General features: G+C 31.1%; 1 protein-coding gene across 1 annotated transcript; it reads left to right on the top strand.

The window, feature by feature from the left end:
* Positions 1-1,914: 1,914 nt before the first annotated feature.
* LOC143068610 (uncharacterized) lies at positions 1,915-17,647 on the top strand. Its single transcript, XM_076242804.1, has 19 exons — positions 1,915-2,061; positions 2,821-2,964; positions 3,710-3,805; positions 4,171-4,371; positions 4,745-4,951; positions 6,090-6,227; positions 6,633-6,701; positions 7,103-7,216; positions 7,701-7,811; positions 8,842-8,964; positions 9,272-9,367; positions 9,947-10,060; positions 10,346-10,465; positions 10,745-10,867; positions 13,012-13,098; positions 14,428-14,541; positions 15,556-15,675; positions 16,325-16,447; positions 17,169-17,647. Exons 1-19 carry the CDS (start codon positions 2,016-2,018, stop codon positions 17,645-17,647), a joined length of 2,625 nt encoding a protein of 874 aa, XP_076098919.1. The 5' UTR covers positions 1,915-2,015.
* The last annotated feature ends 5,002 nt before the right edge of the window (positions 17,648-22,649 follow it).

Here is a 22,649-nt window from a genome sequence, read left to right as displayed (position 1 = left end):
TTTAACCCTGCGTTGGTTTGTTCCAAGTCAATTCCCTCGCCATCGGTTCCCTTTTGTCATATATTTTATATGTGTATGTCGTATGAGGAAAACTTGTTGTGAATGGCAGATAGTTTCTGTTTAATATTTACCTACTGCTAAGTAGGACATGGAAGATGAAGAGCTTGACATATTGTATTTTCATAAATCTATTGCTGAAAATTGTATGCTAACTTGAAGTCTGTTATTTGTAACGATTGGTTGCTGTTTTACTTACGTCTACTCCAAATATCATTAATTTATAGATTAACAATACAACATGAGATACCAGTCTTATGTCTTACATGTCTAGAAATCAAACGGAGGTGATATCTTTTGGTTTTCTTCTGTTGTAATGTTGCGGTGTTATTGTCGTGTACCCCATAAATCCTTTATATTCAAAGCACGAACATGTCGGCATTCACCACATAAGCTATACAGACTTATAAGAAGGGATTTAGTTATGATACTGTTGTGAGGTCATTAAAGATGACATATTTTGACTGTTATATTGATTCACCTATAGGGTCTTTGCATCGGAAATAAACACACTTATTCTTAAATCAGTTGTTGGCATGATACGGGTTATGTTCTTCTCATATATTGTATGATGGTATGATACTAAACCCCTAACAGGAGGAATTTTTTGGTTAGTATGCATATGATGAAGACATAATCTTTAAATCAGTGTAATTGAGGTCTAGATCTAGCATGTCAGTAACTGCTAGTAGTCCTTGGTTATTAATGCAGCATTGTTATTTTCCTCTTTTGTGAGTTTGTTACCTATTCTGACATTGGAATCAGACTTCTTTTAAACTGTGGTTTACTGTGCGTATTACTGTATGTTACTTTTTTTGCATTGGCTAGATGTTTATGTATAGGGGAAGGGTTGAGATCTAACAAAACATGTTTAACCCCACCGCAATTTTGTCTCTGTCCCAATTCAGGAGCCTCTGGCCTTTGTTAGTCTTGTATGATTTTAGTTTTAGTTCACTTTTATATTTGGGAGTTTAGTATACCGTTCATTATCACTGAACTAGTACACATTTTAGTTTAGGGGCCAGCTGAACCATGTCTCCGGGTGAGGGAATTGACGACCCATTCGTCTGCTTTTGCACTTTGCTCTATTTCAATTTTATGCAACTTTAGCTGTTAAAGTCACGAATTGGATTTTTCCATATCAGAAAAAAGACCCTTATTTTTATATATCATTTGAGAAAGTTTGAGGTCCAGTGTCAAGTGAACAGGACTTAAAGTTTTAGTGTCACCGAGTACATTTCTGATAACTACTAAATTTGATTTTCTTTGTTAAGGAATAAGCAGTGTGCTCTTTCACATAAACATGTGGCATCACACAGATTTTTCCTAATTCATAGAATATAGTTATTATTTTACACTCTTTGTTTAATTAAGTTAATTTAATGAGGAATTTTCAATTTATGATTTAAAAAATAAAAATCCTAAAAGAAATATAAACGAGTTGAATGAGTACTGTTTTTTTCTCCTTGTCATCTGCACTCTTGTACATTGAAATCAATATTAACTTTGTCAGCGACAATATATAAGTCGATTTAAGGTATATATACATAAAATTAACGATTTTCATTTTAGTTATTCGAAGGAATTGCAGCTGCATAGGTCAGCATTAAAGATTAACCTGAACCTTTTACTCAGTAAATGTAATTGTAGGTTTAATGCAGAACCAGCAACCTTTGATAATGACCTGGCTACTTTTATATGTCCTTTCAACTTAACGAACTGTAAATAAACGATGAAAAACAGAAAGGCTATGCGAGATAGATCATCTAGCGCAAATGAAATGGAAACAAAATAAGTCCTTGATGAGGAAATGAAAATGATAACACTGCGCATGAAATAACCTCTATGACACTTTACATGAATATGTGCAAAAGTCAAGATACTTTTTATGTAACATATGGTAGTAAATAATACTATATAAAGAAGAGTGATGATGATACAGCAACATAACCATCGACATGACTCGAGGAGTGTTCACTCTTTTACTGGTTGTCTGTGTGACAGGTAAGTCAAGTACATTACTATAAGGCATATTCATGAAATATTCTTTTTAGATTGCTAACGCATTTTTCCAGTCTGTGTTTTACGTATTATTCTCAATAATTTATCATACTATATGAATATTTGAGCAGTTTTCGATTGTTCCTCGACGATCGATTGAACTTCCAAATCATTTTTATGGTAATAGAAATAATAATCTGTGGTATATAATACTTTTTAAGCCTTGTTTTTGTACGTTTAAAAAGGGGTACAATTTATATACGATTTAACCGTACAATTACATGTATATGGCTATCCATAATGGAAGAGTATTGCAATGAATTAATTCTAAAAAAATGTCTTTATTTCACAATTGCTTCAAGGATAAATGTAAAACAGATTTAGTGTAAATCTTTTCAATTCTAAAGAAGATCTAGAAAAACTGATAGGAAAAATTTATTTTAGTCTATATTTTTATATGATATGCCAGGCATTAACCAATATATGGAGAAAAAGAATATATTTTTAGTATATACTTTAACCTGCAATTAAAAGCATAAAATTGTAAATCCAACAAGACAAATAATGAATATGGCGCTCTTCGTTTATTATTTTCTGTTTATTAGTGTCTTTTTCAGGAATGATTCAAAATTATTTTTTAATTTTCCCTGCATGCTATGTTCTGGTTTGGAGTTTACACATTTTTTTAATCTAACTCGCAATTGTATTACCAATTTTATAAGCTGTATATAAAATGTCATTACATTGTTAATTTCATTACAGCCACTATCACTGAAGGTTATGGCTCTTACCGTCATGGAGGCCATGTTGGACATACCGGTTTATACAAGAACCATCTTAATAGTTACAAGGACCTGTTAACTGGATATGGAAACGATCACGTTGCAGATCACATTTACCACTCTGGTACATATTTTAACCTTAATTTCCATACATTTGTCATACAAATGAGAGGTTTAACTAGATATAAACCCAGGTTCAATCCACCAGTTTCTACATAAGAAACTGTCTGTACCTAGTCAAGAATATGACAGTTGTTATCCATTTGTTTGATGTGTTTGAGCTTTGATTTTGCCATTTTGTTAAGGATAAATTTGTTTTGAATTTTCTCGGATTTCAATATTTTTGTGATTTTGCTCTTTTCCATAAAAAGTCTCAAAATGATTTCAAAATGATCTTATAAATTCCTTTAATAATTCACCTATTTATACAGATTTATACATTTGATTTCAAAATGATCTGATAAGATAATATTTAATGACATTGCAACCAATAAAAATGAATTTCAGTATTTTTCAGTCAAATAAATGTTAAAATCATCCATGCTTAGATAAAAAAAAATCATTCTTTGCACATTTGTAGACAAATACCTTGCTTTCATTATTATCAAATACAAAGGCCGTGAAATTGTTAAACACCAAGTTTCAACAAAACTGCTTCTACTGAGTTGTTTACAATTAATTTTTGAAACATGCAGTACGGAGCGATTTATCCTTTTTAAACAACATTAGTTTATCTATTAATGAAAAAACTTGTATAATTTAACTCTTATTTCAATCGGGATTCAATGAATACCTTCTTGTCTTGAGAGTCATATCTGTTCAATATGATATTGAGTATCATAATAACTACTTTTTTTATATTCTTGCAGGACATTTTCATAAAATAGTGGTTGGACGTCTTTATAGGCGCTTTCATCAATTCGGTATCGACTTGATTGGAAATGGGCTCCGATACAAAAACTACTGTAAGTAGATACATATAGTATTTCAATAAGGGTATTTGAATTATCGTGGGCCATATATTTAATATAACGTTCATTTCAAATTTTACTTTAATAGTTTCAGTTTTTAAACGGCATTATGGATTTTTCTACCACACATTCAGAGATGTAGATAAATAAACAAGGACTTAATGGCGTGAGAACAAGAATCTTATGTATTCAAAAACAAGAAGAAAAATAAACAAATAGATAATTATCAATTTAGACTAGAACAAACAAGACTATAAGACTAAAGAAAATAACGCTCTCTACATTTTCACAACAAAATCTCTTTTTTGTAAGCGAGGAAAAATATCAGTCGTTTAATTTAGATTTCAATATTTCCACAGATTTTGCACGTAAATGCGAACCACTGAAGTTATACAATGCATTCAGTTCATGTTTCAATGAATACGGAAGGATCGGAGATTGCTTCCCAGGTCTTATCAAGTCTGGGCTGATTGGACATCAACACCACTACCAGAAATATGGTCGTAGCTATGGACTCGGGGTTAAATTTGTGAGGAGAGGCATTATTTACCATGAAACCGGTCAGTAAAAAAACATTTATTTTAACATTCATGTAATATCTATCAGAGTTTTTATGACTTTCTTTTGCTAAAAGATCTCGTCCTTATACTGACATTTCATTTTACAATTTGACAAATTTACTCAATATTTTAAAGTTATTATAAGTTCCTGATCACTTGTAATTATCTACAATCATAGGAATTTACACATGCATGTTTGAATAGCATAATTTTAAACTGTACTTTGTAATCCGATGGGAGAAAGTTTAAGATTTAAAAGTGCATGAATTGTCATTCTAATTTAAATACTTTCTTACATATTACTTGAAAGACTTAATATAAATATGTCTAGCATAACAAAATGACTTTGTGTGTATTATTGGGTTTTTTTCAGTTTACCATTACCATGTAAGGTCACTGGAGTTTATCTGGACAATGACATCTTGTTATAATGCCTTCCATCATGCAAGCATTTGTGTGCCAAAACTACAAAAGCAAGGTTTGATCGGAGCACCCCATCCTTTAACTGGTCATGTAGGACGTTCTATTGGTTACCATGGATTTAAAATAGTACATGGTCGTTTCAGCTACCATGGGCATGGTAATAATATAAATAAAATATTATGATTTAATAATCGTTCTATGAGATAACATTTGATTGACGCAATTTCATAAATTATTATTTCTCCTTTGTCTCCATGTAAGAGGCATTCATGATTAAATTCCATTACCAACTAATCAAGACCCTTATTAGGTTGACCACTGTACTTTATAAAACCTGTTTTTGAAACCATTTTAATTTTATTCAGCCTTGATACGTTCATTTCTGTATCAATGAAAATGTTGACTTTCTGTATCGTAAGCCTCAATTTTAGTTTTTCAAATAATAGAATCAAAGATTCTTATCACCAAAATTGCGACCAAGGTAAATAACTCAAACTTAAACTACGTCAATTCATTAACTTTATATACAGCCTTGATACGTTCATTTCTGTATCAATGAAAACTTTTGACTTTCTGTATCGTAAGCCTCAATTTTATTTTTTCAAATAATAGAATCAAAGATTCTTATCACCAAAATTGCGACCAAGGTAAATAACTCAAACTAAAACTACGTCAATTCATTAACTTTATATACAGTGAAACATTTTATTTAAGACAAACACTGGAAATGCGTTGTTTTCTGACCAATCCTTCTATAAATATCGTACTGCGGTGTTGATCTTTACGAGATTTTCTGTGGGAAAATTTAAAAACAAAAAAGGAAAAGAATAAATTAAACCTGTGTTCACTATACACTAGATATTCAAAGAGGCAAACAATGCTCTAAATATCTTCTGTGAAATTTATCTTTCATTCACTTGATTTATTATTAACAATAAAACTATGAATATGAAAATCAGGTGACGTGATTGTCAATGAGATAAATATCCACCAAAGACCAATGCTTGCGACTAAAGAGATTTTCAAAGATGAGAACTCATATCTGCATTGCATTAAACAAACGGTCTGATATTTTCAAAATTTAAAAAGAGAAAACTAACGGTCTTGTTTGTGTTCAAAACAATAAACGATAAAAACTTTAATGATAGACAACGAGAAACTGTCTTGGGACCTGTAAATGAAATATGTAGGGAGGTGAATACCAAATGTTAAATGATAATTTCTGTCCTACCATTGAACAGTTGTATAACAGCACAACATAGGAAAAAAATCTAGTGTATTAACTTATGTTTCAGTGTACAAGTTGAGCTGCAGTACCACTCGTTTTTACAGTGTGTGGAATAAATGTTACAACCACTATAACAGTGTTGGTCGGTGTTTCGGATATCTACAACAGAAACATCTGTTTGTTTCATATTCCTCCACCTCAATAGGTAATTATTGCTGTTTGTTCTATAAGTATCATTATTTTGTTCATAAAGTTCTATTCAAAATATTAAACTATCATTTTATTCAAATGATCACATATCTAAAACTATTGGTGTGAATAAGAGTTGTATTTTTTAAAACAAAAACTTAAATGTGATATAATATACCAAAATTATTTTGCTCATTAACCGTTTAAATAAACCAAATATTGTAAACATTCATAACAATGAGCTATTTATGAATGACAGTTGTAGGTGTTTAACGCCAATTCAGTCTAAATGACTTTTAAAAAGGCGACAAAATTTTATTGGTGCAAAAAGCATATATATATATATATATATATATATATACATTTAATTGATATGTTTTTTTTATGAAATACTTATATTTGATTTGTTTTGGTTTCAAAGTAGGCTACCATGGATATGACCAACTTGGTTTCAAAATAGTTCATGGAGGATTCTCATATCACGGAAAAGGTAAAATAGTAAAATAGTTTTTAACAAAATCTCTGCCGAAAAGCGTATCAAGTTGCAAAACATGGAACACAAATGGACACTAAAACTTTTAAATCGCTAATCTATTGGCTTCGAAAATAAAGACTAAGTTGGGGGATACTTTGAGGCTTTCAATAATTCATCACATGGAAAAGTTTGTTTGTATATGATTTACGATTTGACTGAAATATTAAAAGCTTGTTTCTATGTGTTTCATTTCTAACATTCGTCTCTTCTAAAATCTTAAACAAGTTAAGAATGGCATACCTTATGTCAATAGTTCATTATCCATGTGAAGTTTGGGTCTTTGTGATAACTATAATGATAAAGGGATTAGTTTTTATTATAGAGAATTAAAAAATTATCTCATTTTTAAATTTCAGCTTACTCACTGAAATGTAGTGAGAGTAGATTTTATAAAGTATGGGATGATTGCTACGGACATTACCACAAAGGAAGTGTGTGCTTTGACAGACTATTTAAACAGGGTCTTTTTGGTAAATATATTTTTAGCTATTAAATTATGCACTTAAAAGGACATTGATCAATGAGGGTTTTTTATTGCAATAATGGTGGCTTCAGTTTTTGCCATAGGCATCTCAATACATATCTATAAATGAAGATTATACCGGATTTACTGTAATGAATAGCAACCCAACGATACAGAAATGTAAAAAGACACCAAGATGTAAGCTTATCGTCTTCAATAATAGACAGACTTATTTACAATAAAAAAAAAATGTAGGTATCCAACCGTTAAACCTACTTTCGATTGTATTTTACCTGAAATATATATGAATGGATAGTTTAACCAAAAACGTATTCGAAGAAGAAAAAACACAACTAAGACATGGACATGTAAATGTGTCCTGGTCAATTCCAACTGTGGTTTTATAGATATATGTTCATCACACATTGTTGAATATTTGGTGACGATTTTTATTTGATAGTATATACTTTATATTTATTTATTCACCAAAGGTTACAATGTAGGCAGTGACTATGCCCATGGTGATATCGATTACCTTGGTTATTACAACAGTCATCACGGATTCCACTTAGTTGACGGAGGATTCACTTACAAGGATGTTGGTAATGACTGAATAATTTAGTATTTGTATATAAACAGTAGTATTATAAAATTAAGTGATTTCATGTCTATAGCATGTGAATATAATTAGGATATTCTTTTTTATTTCATAGAGTTATAAAAGCGGGGATTGTGAGCACATTTTTAGTGTGAAACGGTCATTCGACCAACCCTTTAAAACATAATAGGTTACAAAAAAATCATTCAATCCTTAAACACAAATATAAATAAGATCTTGACCCAAATTGTCTCTGCAACAAAATATAGTTCAAACTATTTTACACTTAATCGTTGACGGTTGTTCTTTCTATAATAAATTAAAGTTGCTTTGGGTTTAAAATATACGTCTATACGTATATGAGTTAAACAGTAAAAAAAATACCGTAAATTCGTTAAAATTAGAAATTAAGTAGAATTTGTAAGATATTTAAATACATTGTATTTAGTGTTTTATATGTGTTTCAATTCCCTGACAAAACATTATTTTGTGCGACGCATGTGATCTCTGTTTATTCAACCAATAAATGCATTCACACAGCCAATGTTGGCAAACATGTTTAACCCCGCCACATTATTTATGTATGTGCCTGTCCCAAGTCAGGAGCCTGTAATTCAGTGGTTGTCGTTTGTTTATGTGTTACATATTTGTTTTTCGTTCATTTTTTTTTAACATAAATAAGGCTGTTAATTTTCTCGTTTGAATTGTTTTACATTGTCTTATCGGGGCCTTTAATAGCTGACTATGCGGTATGGGCTTTGCTCATTATTGAAAGCCGTACGGTGATCTATAATTGTTAATTTCAGTGTCATTTTGGTCTTTTGTGGATAGTTGTCTCATTGGCAATCATACCACATCTTCTTTTTTTATAAACAAAAGCTGACAGTTACTACAATAATAGTTCATATTAAAGTTGTCATAAGCAAATTGTGTTCATGCAAGGCGAAACTAATAATGTATAAAACTTCTGAAATGTTTTTCTTCTGATGCTTAAGAAATTCGAAGTGATTTTAATGACAGTTTTCTTCTTACAGCTTACAAATTGAGCTGCAATACGGACCGTTTCTACAGATCATGGCACGATTGCTACGACTCATATCACAGTGTAGATGTATGTTTTGGACGATTGTACAAAAGCCATCTGTTTGTGTCTCTAGGTAATTTGATTTCCGAAATTTCTCTTCAGTTCATTAAGCTTAAAACGACCATTCATATATGCAATATGAAATGATTACTTCTATATTTGGAAGTTTTAGTGATTTTAAAAATTGGAGACATGAAAGGCAATTAACACAAACATGTAAGACTAAGAGGCAAATTTCTGTATTTCACTTTGGATTTTTAAATCTAAATTATTTTTTAGATTTATGTTCAAAGATTGTTAAAAATTAGGTCTTAAATTCGTATTTGTCATGTTTGTATATTTTGTAAGCAACTTTAAAATAAACTTATTATATTTTTAAGATCATGGAGATGTTCATACTGTTCACACCAATTACCATGGATACAAATATCTTGGATTTAGAGTAAATCATAGAAGATTTACATATCACGGAAAAGGTAAAAATGACATGCCTTTTTCCCAAATTTATAAGCAGTCTTATTTTGATAATGTGTAACGATTGAAAATTGAAATGACAATGATTCATATCGGAAAGTTCCCCTTTCAAATGGAAAAATCAAAAGATCAAACAAATGGAAAATTGCTGTCATTTTCCCGACTTGGTACAGTACATTGTTGCAGTTATTATGCAGCATGAATTAATAGTTAGTACCATTTGCTTTGAATATAAGCATATCCTCTTTCGCATACGATTCACGTCGTTCTAGTTAGTGGTTAAATCCAATAGAGTGATTAAATACTGTAAGATTGAACTATTATATAAACGTATTCGACAAATTATTGTGTGTTACAATTGTTTCTTGTGCTTTTTACCTGTATAATTTAAACAATTTTTTATTATCACTTTTGAAACGGCTGTATAAGTTTAGAAACAAGAGGTTATTTTAAGATTTATGTTAAAGATCTTCGAAAATATAGGTTGTCTTGTCGCTTAAACTAACTGGCCTTTCAATCTACAGCAAAAAGGTGCATATTTTATTATTGCAATGAATATATGAAATTGCTTCTCTTTTCAGCTTACCGACTGAAATGTAGTACAAGACGTTTTTATAGTTTATGGGACGACTGCTACAACCATTACCACAGTAGGAGTCTATGCTTCAACAAAATCTATAAACAACACTTCTTTGGTAAATACGTATTTGTGCAATAACACATTTCATTCTATTAAAATATTTAAAAAGAAAAGTACACTTATTCAGTGGTTAACCAATAATTTCATTATAATTCCTGTTAGTCGTTTTATTTTGAACTATTATTTCAGCCAAATTGATTATATAATACAAATGTAACAAATGCATATTGTGAGACCATTGTATATTATCTTTAATTAATCTTTGAAATTCAGTCACTAATATAGTACAAAGCTTTAGATGCGTTCTTTTGAAATATGTTTTCTTTTAAAATCTTTATAGGTTACTACCATGGAGCTTCTTCCATTGTGCACGGTGGTAATTACGTTGACGACTTTGGATACTATAAGGCTCATCACGGATTCAGTATTGTGAACGGAGGATTTTCCTACAACGGTGTCGGTAAGTTTCGTTGTTTTATCAGATTTATATATATTATCAAATCACAAAACAAATCATGATTATTTGAAAAATAAGGCATACAATTTGAATACACGTGATATATTAGTTCCAGTATTAAATCTATTCAAGAGAACCAAATATACTCTAGAGAAATCAATAATTTTTCATATAAACATTAGTTTTAGTTGATATTTTGTACTGCTTGATATACAAATACATTTACTATATACATTGATAGGTATTCCATTTCATCAAATGCTTTTTTTTATAACTTTTCAGCTTACAAGCTCAGTTGTAGCAGAACACGTTTTTACAAAGCTTGGAGATCTTGTTATGGAACTTATCATAGTGTAGATGTATGTTACGGACGATTATTAAACGACCATCTGTTTGTTGCCCTAGGTAATTTAAGATGACAGTTGTATCTTTGAATAATTTTATTTAGCAAGTGATATTTAGTCGAACTTTATTTAAAAAAAACCTTTAATTTCACCATTTTCGAAATCAGTTTTAAATGAAATGCCATGGATACCATAACAATTTTCAAAAATGCAAGCATATGGCTATGTTTCTAATGTGAATTTCTTAATTTAGATTTAATTTAGATTCCACTGTACATAGAACAACGATTTTTTCACAATTTGGTTAAATAGAAAATTCGTATTTGTATGAAATATAAACAAGATTAGCAAATATAATTTATTATCATTTTTAGAACATGGAGATAATTACTCTGTACACACCAATTACCATGGATACAAATATCTTGGATTCAAGTTACATCATAGAAGATTTAGTTATCATGGAAAAGGTAAAAAATTAGAAAAAAAAAAACATTTCCCGCTAGTTGTTTGCATATTTATTTCAATTATGTTTAATTATAGGAAGTGCATTTACTTGCTCCCCTCCAACCGAAAGAAATATTAGGGATTAAAAAATTAACGACAAGTGATGCATAGTAACCTTTTAAAAGTAAGATGTACCTCTAACATTTTTTCCCGTCAACTTTATACACTGCAATTTTACCTTGGAATATGTTACAATTGTTTTATTTGCTTAGTATTATTTCAATTATTTGTTCAAAGTTTATGGTCAAATAGCTGCATAAATTTAAAAAGAACAGGTTAATTTTACAGGTAAATTTTACGGTCAATGTTACATTTGTACAAAGCAATATGTTTTCATATCGAATTAGGCAACTGACCTTTCAGCAACAAAGGTTTATATGAAATTTGTGAAATGGATATTCAAAGAGACATCTTTTTTTCAGCTTACAGACTGAAATGTAGTACAAGACGTTTTTATAGTTTATGGGACGACTGCTACAACCATTACCACAGTAGGAGTCTGTGCTTCAACAAAATCTATAAACAACACTTCTTTGGTAAATACATATTTGTGCAATAAAATTTTATTTTTATTGAAAACTTTGAAAAAGAAAAATACACTTATTCAATGATTAAACCATATGTCATCTCATTATTATTGTAAGCCGTTGCATTCGAATTATTGTGCAGCCACAATGAACATTCTACACTGATATATGAACGCACATTTTACGATCATGGCTTTTGTTAACATTAACTTAAAAAAAGTTCTTTAAAAATTTTTGCAAGAATATAAAACTATTTATTCTTTCATTTTATTTTTATTTTATCTTTGAAAATACTTTATAGGCTACTACCACGGTTCATCTTCCATTGTTCATGGTGGTGATTACCTTGACGATTTTGGATACTATAAAGCTCATCATGGATTCAGTATTGTTAACGGAGGATTCTCCTACAAAGGAGCAGGTGAGTTTTTTAGTGTATCAAATTGCATTATCTAATAACAGGTATAAATTCGGGAATATTTGATATATTAAGACTAATTGTTTCATACTAAATATTTAGTATACCCTTGATGTTCTGTAGAATGATATATGAAGATCAAAGTATACCTTTGAGAAACTAATTCTTTAAGATAGACATATTCATATCAGTTAATATTGTATTAGTTTATATTTTCTTATGTTTGATGAACGACTCGTTTTTCCACTAGTACCTTGATCAATACAACTTACTTTCTATCCATGTAAATCAATGATAATTATCATATTTCATCTTGCTTTTTGACACTTTTTCAGCTTACAGGCTCAGTTGTAGCAGAACACGTTTTTACAAAGCTTGGAGATCTTGTTACAGCACTTACCATAGTGTAGATGTATGTTACGGACGATTGTTGAACGACCATCTTTTTGTTGCCCTAGGTAATTAAGGATTGTGTTATTATTTGTAAAAATCAGTTTTAGCAGGTGATATTTTATTAACATTATGTTTGCAGTATCTTGGTTTGCAGTCTATTTCAAATCAGATTTTAACTCAAATATTCAAATGCCATGAAATGTGCACATAATTACCGTATTGAAAAAAAGAGCTTCTATATATTTTTTGGTTTAAACTAACAAAAGTAAAAACAGTTAATAAGAGTACAACTTTCTATGAATAAGTCTTACATAACAGTATGTGTATTGAGTATTAAATGTTTTATTTTTTTCTATTCAGGTGGTCACCATGGATATCACAATTATCATGGATACAAATACCTCGGATTTAGGATACGTCACAGAAGATTTTCATATCTTGGAAAAGGTAAATTAAGAAAAGTTTCAATGATGGCAAACTCGTTTTATTTAATAAACAAATCAAATGTTATTTTTTTTCAAATATTTTGAACATAGATTATTATTGCATTTTTCGTTATACATAAATGTAAAAAGAGCATTGGGTTGTGTTTTTGTTTTTTGGGGTTTTTTTTTTGGGGGGGGGGGGTGTCATTTGGCCTTTTGATATTTTGAACGATTTTGCAAATAAATGAAAATCTACGCTTGGAAACGCGACTTTTAATTTTACGTTGTTCATACGCGAGTCTCTTCTGTAGTTTAATTAAGAATAAAATAAGTGTTTGAGAAAAACTCCTCAAGTGTGACATATAAGCATAACTTAAATGCTTGCTAAATGTGCAAATCTTTTAATTTTTCAGCTTATAGACTGAGATGTGGACGAAGGCGCTTTTACAGATTGTGGGACGATTGCTACAACACTTACCACGACAGAAGTGTTTGCTTTAACACTCTCTACAAACGACACATCTTTGGTAACATGTTTATATTCTTAGATATGACTATACATTTTAGCAATCAAAACATTACATGTTATTAAAATAGGATTTGTGATAAGACAAGTCATCGTATGGATAATTTATTTTATTATATTGTACCAGAACATGTCTGTTTATTCGGAATCTTATTATTCAGTTACTGTGTTCAGAAGATTAATTAATATCTTAGCCATAGCAATTTATCCTTCACATTAGTAATTCTGCTTCTTTTCACTTAGATTTGAAAGAAAAACATTTTATGTGAATAAATCTTACAAAATATATTGACTGTTTTGATTTTTATCTTTTCAAATGAAGGCTATGGACATGCTCATTTTCATGGATATAAATACCTCGGATTTAGGATACGTCACAGAAGATTTTCATATCTTGGGAAAGGTAAATTTATTATGAGATTTAGAAATGTTCGCAGCCAAATTCTCGAAAAATCGAGATGTGTATTCAATTATAGAGAGCTGATTAAACCAAAGAGGATTAGAAGCAAAGCCAAAGTAATTAATGAAATCCATTGCGGACCTCATACATTTATAAGCTTCAACTAATTGACAAAATAAGAGTTCAACAATTTGTAACTATATATTCAAGTATGAATTTTGCTAAATTTTGATTTTTGATTAAAGTTTTAATCACCCTATAAATGAAAAAAAAATAACCATACGAACACATGGTTATACCCTCAATGTCATAATTGTAAAAGTTTCAAAGTTCAAGCGACAAAATAATGTGTGATGACCAAGTTTCCTGAATTTAAAACGTCTCCATAAGATTGCTTTATGTAAGAATTTTTTTTAACTTTCCAGCTTACAGATTGAAATGTGGACGAAGACGCTTTTATAGATTGTGGGACAGTTGCTACAACCATTACCACGACAGAAGTGTTTGCTTTGGCAATCTCTTCAAACGACACATCTTTGGTAACATGTTTATATATTTAGATATGACTATAATATAAAAAAAGGAGATGTGGTATGATTGCCAATGAGACAATTGTTCAAAAGAGACCAAAATGACACAGACATTAACAACTATAGGTCACCGTACGGCCTTCAACAATGAGCAAAGCCCATACCGCATAGTCAGCCATAAAAGGCCCCGATAAGACAATGTAAAACAATTTAAAAGAAGAAAAGTAACGGCCTTATTTATATAAAAAAAATGAACGAAAAACAAATATGTAACACATAAACAAACGACAACCACTGAATTACAGGCTCCTGACTTGGGACAGGCACATACTTAAATAATGTTGCGGGGTTAAACATGTTAGCAGGATCCCAAACCTCCCCCTAACGTGGGACAGTGGTATAACAGTGCAACATAAGAACGAACTATAAAAATCAGTTGAAAAAGGCTTAACTCATCAGATGGACAAAAATACAAGTACACGTGGCCGGGTACTTGTACATCCCGACAAAAAAAAAAGGACACTAGGAACAGATCTGAGAGTACTCAAAGTTATCTGACTGCTAGTTTAAAGCCACTAACAACTAATAAAACAAATCATGCATCTAAGACTGAACTATAAGTTTATAATAATCAACACATTAACTACTGTTTGAATACGATTTGAAGAGTTAACATTCGGATGAGGTTTTGTAAGGATTAATATCGATCCTTAGATTGTACTAATGAATTATCGGTTTTATCATATCGAGATAGTCAAATTACTGATTGGTGAAACTTTCATTTTGAGGATTCAATTATCGGAATTGAATACATGCAGTAATATATGACAATATATGTTCAATGATTAAATTGTTAAGTTATATTGTTAAAATGGTAATAATTATCACACTGATCGACATTTACAAGCTTCATAGTCAAAATTATGACTAGTACCTATTAAAAAGGTTTGTATAGAAAGGGATGAAATATGATGTGGTTACATTAACCCATACTACTCATTTGTACTTCATATTTAATTTTAGATTACTATGGTGATTACGCTCATGCTCATATAGGTGCTAGTTACCGAGGAGACTATGGATATTATAAAACACACCATGGATTTAGTATTATTGGCGGGAATTTCCTTTATAAAGGAGCAGGTAATGTTAATTTCTGCATAGTATATCGATCGATGGATAGGTAATCCGATAACTAACAATGTTGATATAACGATACTTTAAAGCATTCCAATGGTGTGTATCGCTAACACGAAAGGCCGTTACTTAAGCAATTTACACATTTTGAATTGTAATAGACCATAAAAAACATAGACGACTTGAACAATATTTCTACTTTTCAATTTTTTGAAATGCATATTTGTGAATGTATTATACAGTAATAGCTATGCCAATTCTAATAGAAAGAGGTCGCTATGTATTTATATATATAGTTATATTTATATCGTGTCATATGAGCATCTTAAGTTCTCAGTGTCATCTTAATAGTTTATTAAATAGTGTCTAGATTAAGATACACGAAATTCTGATATATATATTATCTAGTATATGCACTGTTAACTTTTTATTCCAGGCTTTTTGTTATTTGAATATGTGTTTTAGTATGTTCTTAATCAAAGATGAGAATTTGAATAACAATTTTGAAACTAGTGCTATTTTAATCGACACTGACAAAAAACTAGAAACCTAAGTAAGACAGCAACACAATTAATATGTTTATTGGACTATATTTCTTATTTACAAGAAGAATCAGACCAAATTTCAACAAAATCTAAACCATTTATTTTACCAGGTTTCAAACTGAGTTGCAGCAAAGCACGCTTTTATAGCGCATGGAATTCTTGTTACCGATCATACCATAATATTGATCGATGTTTTGGCACACTTTTCAATGCACATCTTTTTATAAAAGCAGGTAAAACAAATTTTTTCTTAATTATCTATTTACTAGTATTTCTTTTTTAACATGAAATACGCAATAGTTCTTTAGCAGAAATATTAATTTCTATATTTTAGTGTCAATATGCGGCTAATCCTTAAATCGTTTCAACTTAGTTTACCACCATTATAGATTTATAAAAAAATTGAGAATGGAAATTGGGAATATGTCAAAGAGACAACAACCCGAACAAAGAACAGATACAGTCCAAGATCACCACTATATCTAAAACACAGCTATGAAGTATCTCACCAGGAGGAGAGCCTCCAAATCAAAATGTGTAATATGTCAGGAGAAATGAACGTCACACTTAACTCTGACACATATAATGAAGAAATAACTCTGAAAAGGCCAGAGGCTCCTGACTTGATACAGTTGGTGTTACATGTGTTTTGTGAGATCTCAACATTCCCCTATACATAACAACTTTTGTTTCATTTAGTACCTCAAATAAGTAATTTCGTCTATTTGTTTGCAAATTTTTAAATTTCAATGACAGTTTCGTTAATATTTCTCATGTATAGATAAATTTGGCTCCATATATATTGTTGTCTCGTTTTCTACGCTACAATAAGGTGTATTTTACTTCCGCTTAATCAATTTCGTTACATATGATCGGTTCAATTCAGAAACCATGCGACTGTAAAGTATTCCCTTATCTTAGCAGTTCAATTTCCATTATATTTTGTATTTTAAGGTCCAGATTATGATTATAGTTTTCTGAGAAAGAATCTTTACCTTCATCGAAAGATTGCAGCTCACCATGTGAACAGGATCCATGCTGTCGCCAATTCTCATGTAGGAAAGATAAACCTTGTAGCCCATACCCATACCAGACATATAAACCACGTGGCCAACACACATGTTAACAGAATAACATCTGAGGCCAATAGTCACATTAAAAGGTTTTTGAAAATTGCAAATAACCATCTCTACCGTCTACAGAAACATTCTAAAATACACCTACACTCTCTAGAAGAACAACACAAGCGCCATCTATTGGAGCGTGAACACCAACACAAAACCCATGTGGTGAATAAAGAAATATCAAATCGCAAACATGAGCACGCAATCGCAGCGGCCCATCACTATGCATATGCAAAGGGAGGTGTTTATGCACCAGCCGGAACAGTGATTAAGACAGTCAGCCATGGTTCTTACGGAGGTTACAAATAGAAAGGATAGCGTAAGTGTAACATACGATTTTAATGCTTATTTGAATGAAAAGAAAAATATTTTTGTAAAGGATAGGGAAAGAAGTTTTTCGATGGAGTACGTGGTTTTGCAACAGTATAAAAACAAGCCTATACGTAATGTATTCTTGTTTCTTTGGACACTGAAATATTGAATCAACTTTTACCTATTAAATCTATAAATTGAGAAGTCCACCAATACTAATTATTGAATAAGCAGTAATCATCACTTTTGGAGTGTATACTTGAAGATGGATTGAGGAAGAGGGTACATAAATAAAACTGTTTGATCAAACTATGTTTAACGGTGAATACAATCGTAAGGTGCTTGTTTTTCTTTGATCTTTTGCCGTTATGTAAATGAAATTTACTCTGCAACATTATACAATTAATATAAACAAAGCATGCACTTGGTGTAAGTTTATCATGTGAAAACGAAAACCGATAGAGTCCAAATTCATGGCTGCGCATACAACTTTATAAAAACAGCTTATCGCCCTAGACGGCCTTTTAGCAATACAATCATATATTAATTTACTCATTTTATTTTAATATAATATGGCTTATTCTTCTGTTTCAGAATTTTCAATTCCTGCTGGAAACCATATATTATAGAAATATTAATAAATATTGAATCAGTATGTATATATTTGTTATTGTTCTTCCTTCGTCTCCGAAATAAAACAATCACATAATTGTATAATCAGTGGTTTGATGTTCATGTGAAGAAAAAAATAACATTCTAAAAATACGGCACTCCAAAGAAAACTAAAATCTGAAGGTCAAATTTCAATATCAAAAGCTAAACAAATGGAAAAGAATTGTCACATGCCTGACTAGGTACAGTCATTTTTGTATATAATATATGATGGACTACATCTAATTTTATAGCTAGCTCACTTGTATGCCAGTCGCATAACATTTCATGACCTTGACAATGATGTGTGAACAAACAAAAAGTAAAATCACAAAAATACTGAACTCAGAGGAAAATCAATTCGGAAAGTCCATAATCACATGGTAAAATCAAATAACAAAACGCATCAAAAACAAATGGACAAGAACTGTCATATTCCTGACTTGGTACAGGCATTTTCAAATGTAGAAAATGGTGGATTGAACCTGATTTTATAGCTAGCTAAACCTCTCACTTGTATGACAGTCGCATCAAATTCCATTATATTGTCATCGATGCGTGAACAAAACAAATTATAAGTAAAAATGTCAAAAATAACTGTAAGAAGTCATCGTTGTGTTATATTCTTAATCCTTCTAAAAAACAAATATTTCGACTAAGAAAAACAAAAGGGCATTTAGACAAGGCACATAGAAAAAGTGAAAGACTAGAAGGAGATAAAGAGTTGGACTAAGAAATTGGACTTCAACATGTAGCATGGGGTATTGAAAGATAAAAGAAAACACTATTACGCTTGGAGTCAGAAACAAAGCTTTCAATGTAAACCAGGTTTTAAACACGTAAACTGTACGTTTATCTGGCGAAGTGTGTGGTGCAGCAATACACCAATGAATATATTTAACATTGTTTCTCGGTTAAAATGCCATGCAATTCTGAAATAGATTCCAGAATTTCGTACGACAACAAAGGTGTATGATTCCAATATATGATACCTCAAATTTTAAAGTGTAATAAATTATAACAAATATGCTTTCCTGTAGACTAGATAGTTACCTTAAATAAAGGCAAAAGTAGTATACTGCTGTTCAAAAGTCATAAGTCGATTGCGAAAAAACAACCTGGGCTTCAAACTAAAACCGGGGGAAACAAATAAACTTCAATAGGAAAACAAACGAACCACAGGAATACCAAAAGAAGGGCACACGATACTAGAGGGACAGTCAAATTCATAGATCGAAAATAAGCAGACAACACCATAACTAACAAACAAAAAGACAAGCAGAAAAAGTGCACACGACACAACTTAGAAAACTAAAGACTAAGCAACACGAATTCCTGCAGAAACTGGGGGTGATCTCAGGTTAGTTTAAACATATTTAGTAGTTCTAAACAAATGGATTAGACACAAGTTTTCAACTTAGTTTAGTCTTCTCCAGGTCTCAGGTGCTCCGGAAGGGTAGGAAGATCCTGCTCCACAAGAAGCACCCGTCGTTTTGACCATAATATTACAAACCAGGTAAACAGTCTTATTCGATAGATTACATTCGTGAAAAGAGAATGGGAGTGTAGTGACATAAAGAACATATCCGATGTCATCTGTGAACGGGTATTCGAAAACAGTCAACCAATTCGTGAAGTCGTCCGTAAAAAACGAAGGAATGATTTCAACTTCACCATTTAGAACCCTTGATTTAATAGCTTAATTGTGAGCAGCAATCCTCTATCAAAGAAATCATGCTAGGAAATACTAGTAATACTAGAAATTTTTGCGTTAGGATATATTGGCAGTTTTCTCTCAAGAGGCATGTGATTTATTTTGGTGTGTTTAATTTTGGACCAACAGTAGTGAGCAAGCTCATTCATAGTTGTTTTAATTTACCCGGGTTTTTTTTTTAGCTAAAAAGACACTTTTTTGTCTTTGAAAATTTGAAAACTGGATTATTCAAGAACTATTTATTGTAAATACACAATTTTTTCAAAGAGTTATGTTTGATAATGATATTTTCAAAATTCATTGATATTTTTCACTTGTGTTTTGAAAATAATTCCAGAACGAGATTTCAACGAGACTGAAACGTTAGAAGAATACATCCTGAACTGTATCTGTTGTATTCCTTTATATCTAGTTTGATTGGATAGATGCATTCAGCATTGTTACCAAATTTAAATTATTTAACGAGAGAACATCACCTATATAGCGGAAAGTAAAGTTATGTTTGATAATAATATTTTTAATATTCATTGATATTTTTCCCTTGTATCACATGTTTTGAAAATAATTCCAGAATGAGATTTCAACGAGACTGAAACGTCAGAAGAATACATCCTTAACTGTATCTGTTGTATCTTTAATATCTAGTTTGATTGGATAGATGCATTCAGCATTGTTACCAAATTTAAATTATTTAACGAGAGAACATCATCTATATAGCGGAAAGTAAATTTAAAGGATATTGCTAACTTCTTATCTTTCTTCCTCAGAAGTTCGTGTATGAAGTCAGCCTCATAATAATAAATTAAACCAAAAACAAACACCAACATACATAGAAACGAATTATTTGATAAGAACTGCCATACTCCTTACTTGGCACAAAACATTTTAAGAAAAAAATGGTGGGTTTAATATGGTTTTATGATAAGCCAAACTTCCCACTTATATGGCAATATGAACAACTCAAATGGCAACACTACATGACAGAAATACAAATTAAATACAAGCAAGAACACTCATCACAGATAATCAGACAAAGATAAAATATAACACTAGATGTCGACACAAGATGCAAACTCAGAACACCATCGTACATCTTACATTAGCGATATACAACACAGAACATCACACACAGTGACGCTCAAATTCAGCGAATATGTGATCTCAAATTTCGTACAATTATTATCACAAAACCAGTCCAAACAATCATCATGACAATGACGGCATTGACATATTATCCAACAAAAACCAAAACAGAAACATAAAAAATAAATACAGAGACAGTCGTACAGCAATGCAATTCACATTTGGTCAAACAGTCATATTCGGGGATATGTCACGAAGTTAAAAAAATTATCTCATAACAGTGATGGTTACCTAAACTGATTCCGTTTCAAAGCATTTATGTTTTATTTGAATAAGTTATCTTTTGGTCTTGTTTAATCGGAGTTACGTCAATGTACGAAATCTAGGATAATATTACAACTAATTTTTAATTCAAAATGAGGCATACAAATTAAACATGCATGTCATACGTATCATTTCTGCCTTGTTGACTCTATATCATGATTAGGATTTCATATTGTCAAAGAAGGGCGAAAAGATACCAGAGGGACAGACAAACTCATAGACTGAAAATGAAAAATCTCGAATTTGTGGATCATACTGTACTACATAATACGTGAACAAACTAAAGGGAAAAACCAACAATATGAAAATATACGTTATTTCTGGAATCATGTCACCGGAAAAAGATAGTCAATTTTGCACGCCTTTATAATGTTATTTACCAGTTAGAAGACGCGCCTTTATGACGTCATTTACCAATTTTGTCGACCTCTTCTTATTTTCATATGAATCGGAGTTCCTTCAGACACTTGTCAAAAACAAGAAGATCACAGAAGCCAGAATATTTAATTTCATTTTCAGATATATTGATGATGTTCTTTCCATAAACAATCAGAATTTTTCTGATTGGGTTCCATTAATACATGCCCCATAACTAGAAATTAAAGAAACAACAGACACGGTTTCCTCTGCCTCATTTTTAGACTTATATCTCGAATTTGACATACACAGTCATCTCAGTACCAGAATCTATGACAAACGAGACGATTTTAATTTTGAAATTATAATCCCCCCCCCCCCCCCAAACCTTAGTAGCAATATACCAACTTCACTTGCATATGGGATATACATTTCCCAACTTATTCGATATTCAAGAGCTTGTAGCTCCTGCTCAGACTTTGTAAAACATCACCAGTTTCTGAGCAGAAAGTTGATGAACCAGGGTTAGGCCAAAGAACGTCTTGTCCTTGTCCTACAAAAGTTCATCGGAAGGTACCAAGACCTTGTTGCTAAATATTCCGTCAACTTATCAACTTCACAAATAACACATGATGGTCTTGATTTATAGATTCTGCGTACTGCCGTTGTTAATCATCTTAACAACGTGTTATATTGTTCTTTCATTTGTCTTCGTTCTATAATTATTATTACTTTTACTGTTTGGATTGTTTTCTGTGATATCCATTTGACGTACGTGGCTCGGTACTTATACACCCCGTCAATATGTTTGTATTATCTTTCATTTTTGCTCGTGTGTCTTGTAACTTTTTGTGTTTCTTTGGTTCTTAT

The sequence above is a fragment of the Mytilus galloprovincialis genome, chromosome 3, assembly GCF_965363235.1.
Source record: "Mytilus galloprovincialis chromosome 3, xbMytGall1.hap1.1, whole genome shotgun sequence".
NCBI classification, from domain to species: domain Eukaryota; kingdom Metazoa; phylum Mollusca; class Bivalvia; order Mytilida; family Mytilidae; genus Mytilus; species Mytilus galloprovincialis.
The sequence above is the reverse complement of the archived record's forward strand: the minus strand, read 5'-3'. Positions and strand labels throughout refer to the sequence as shown.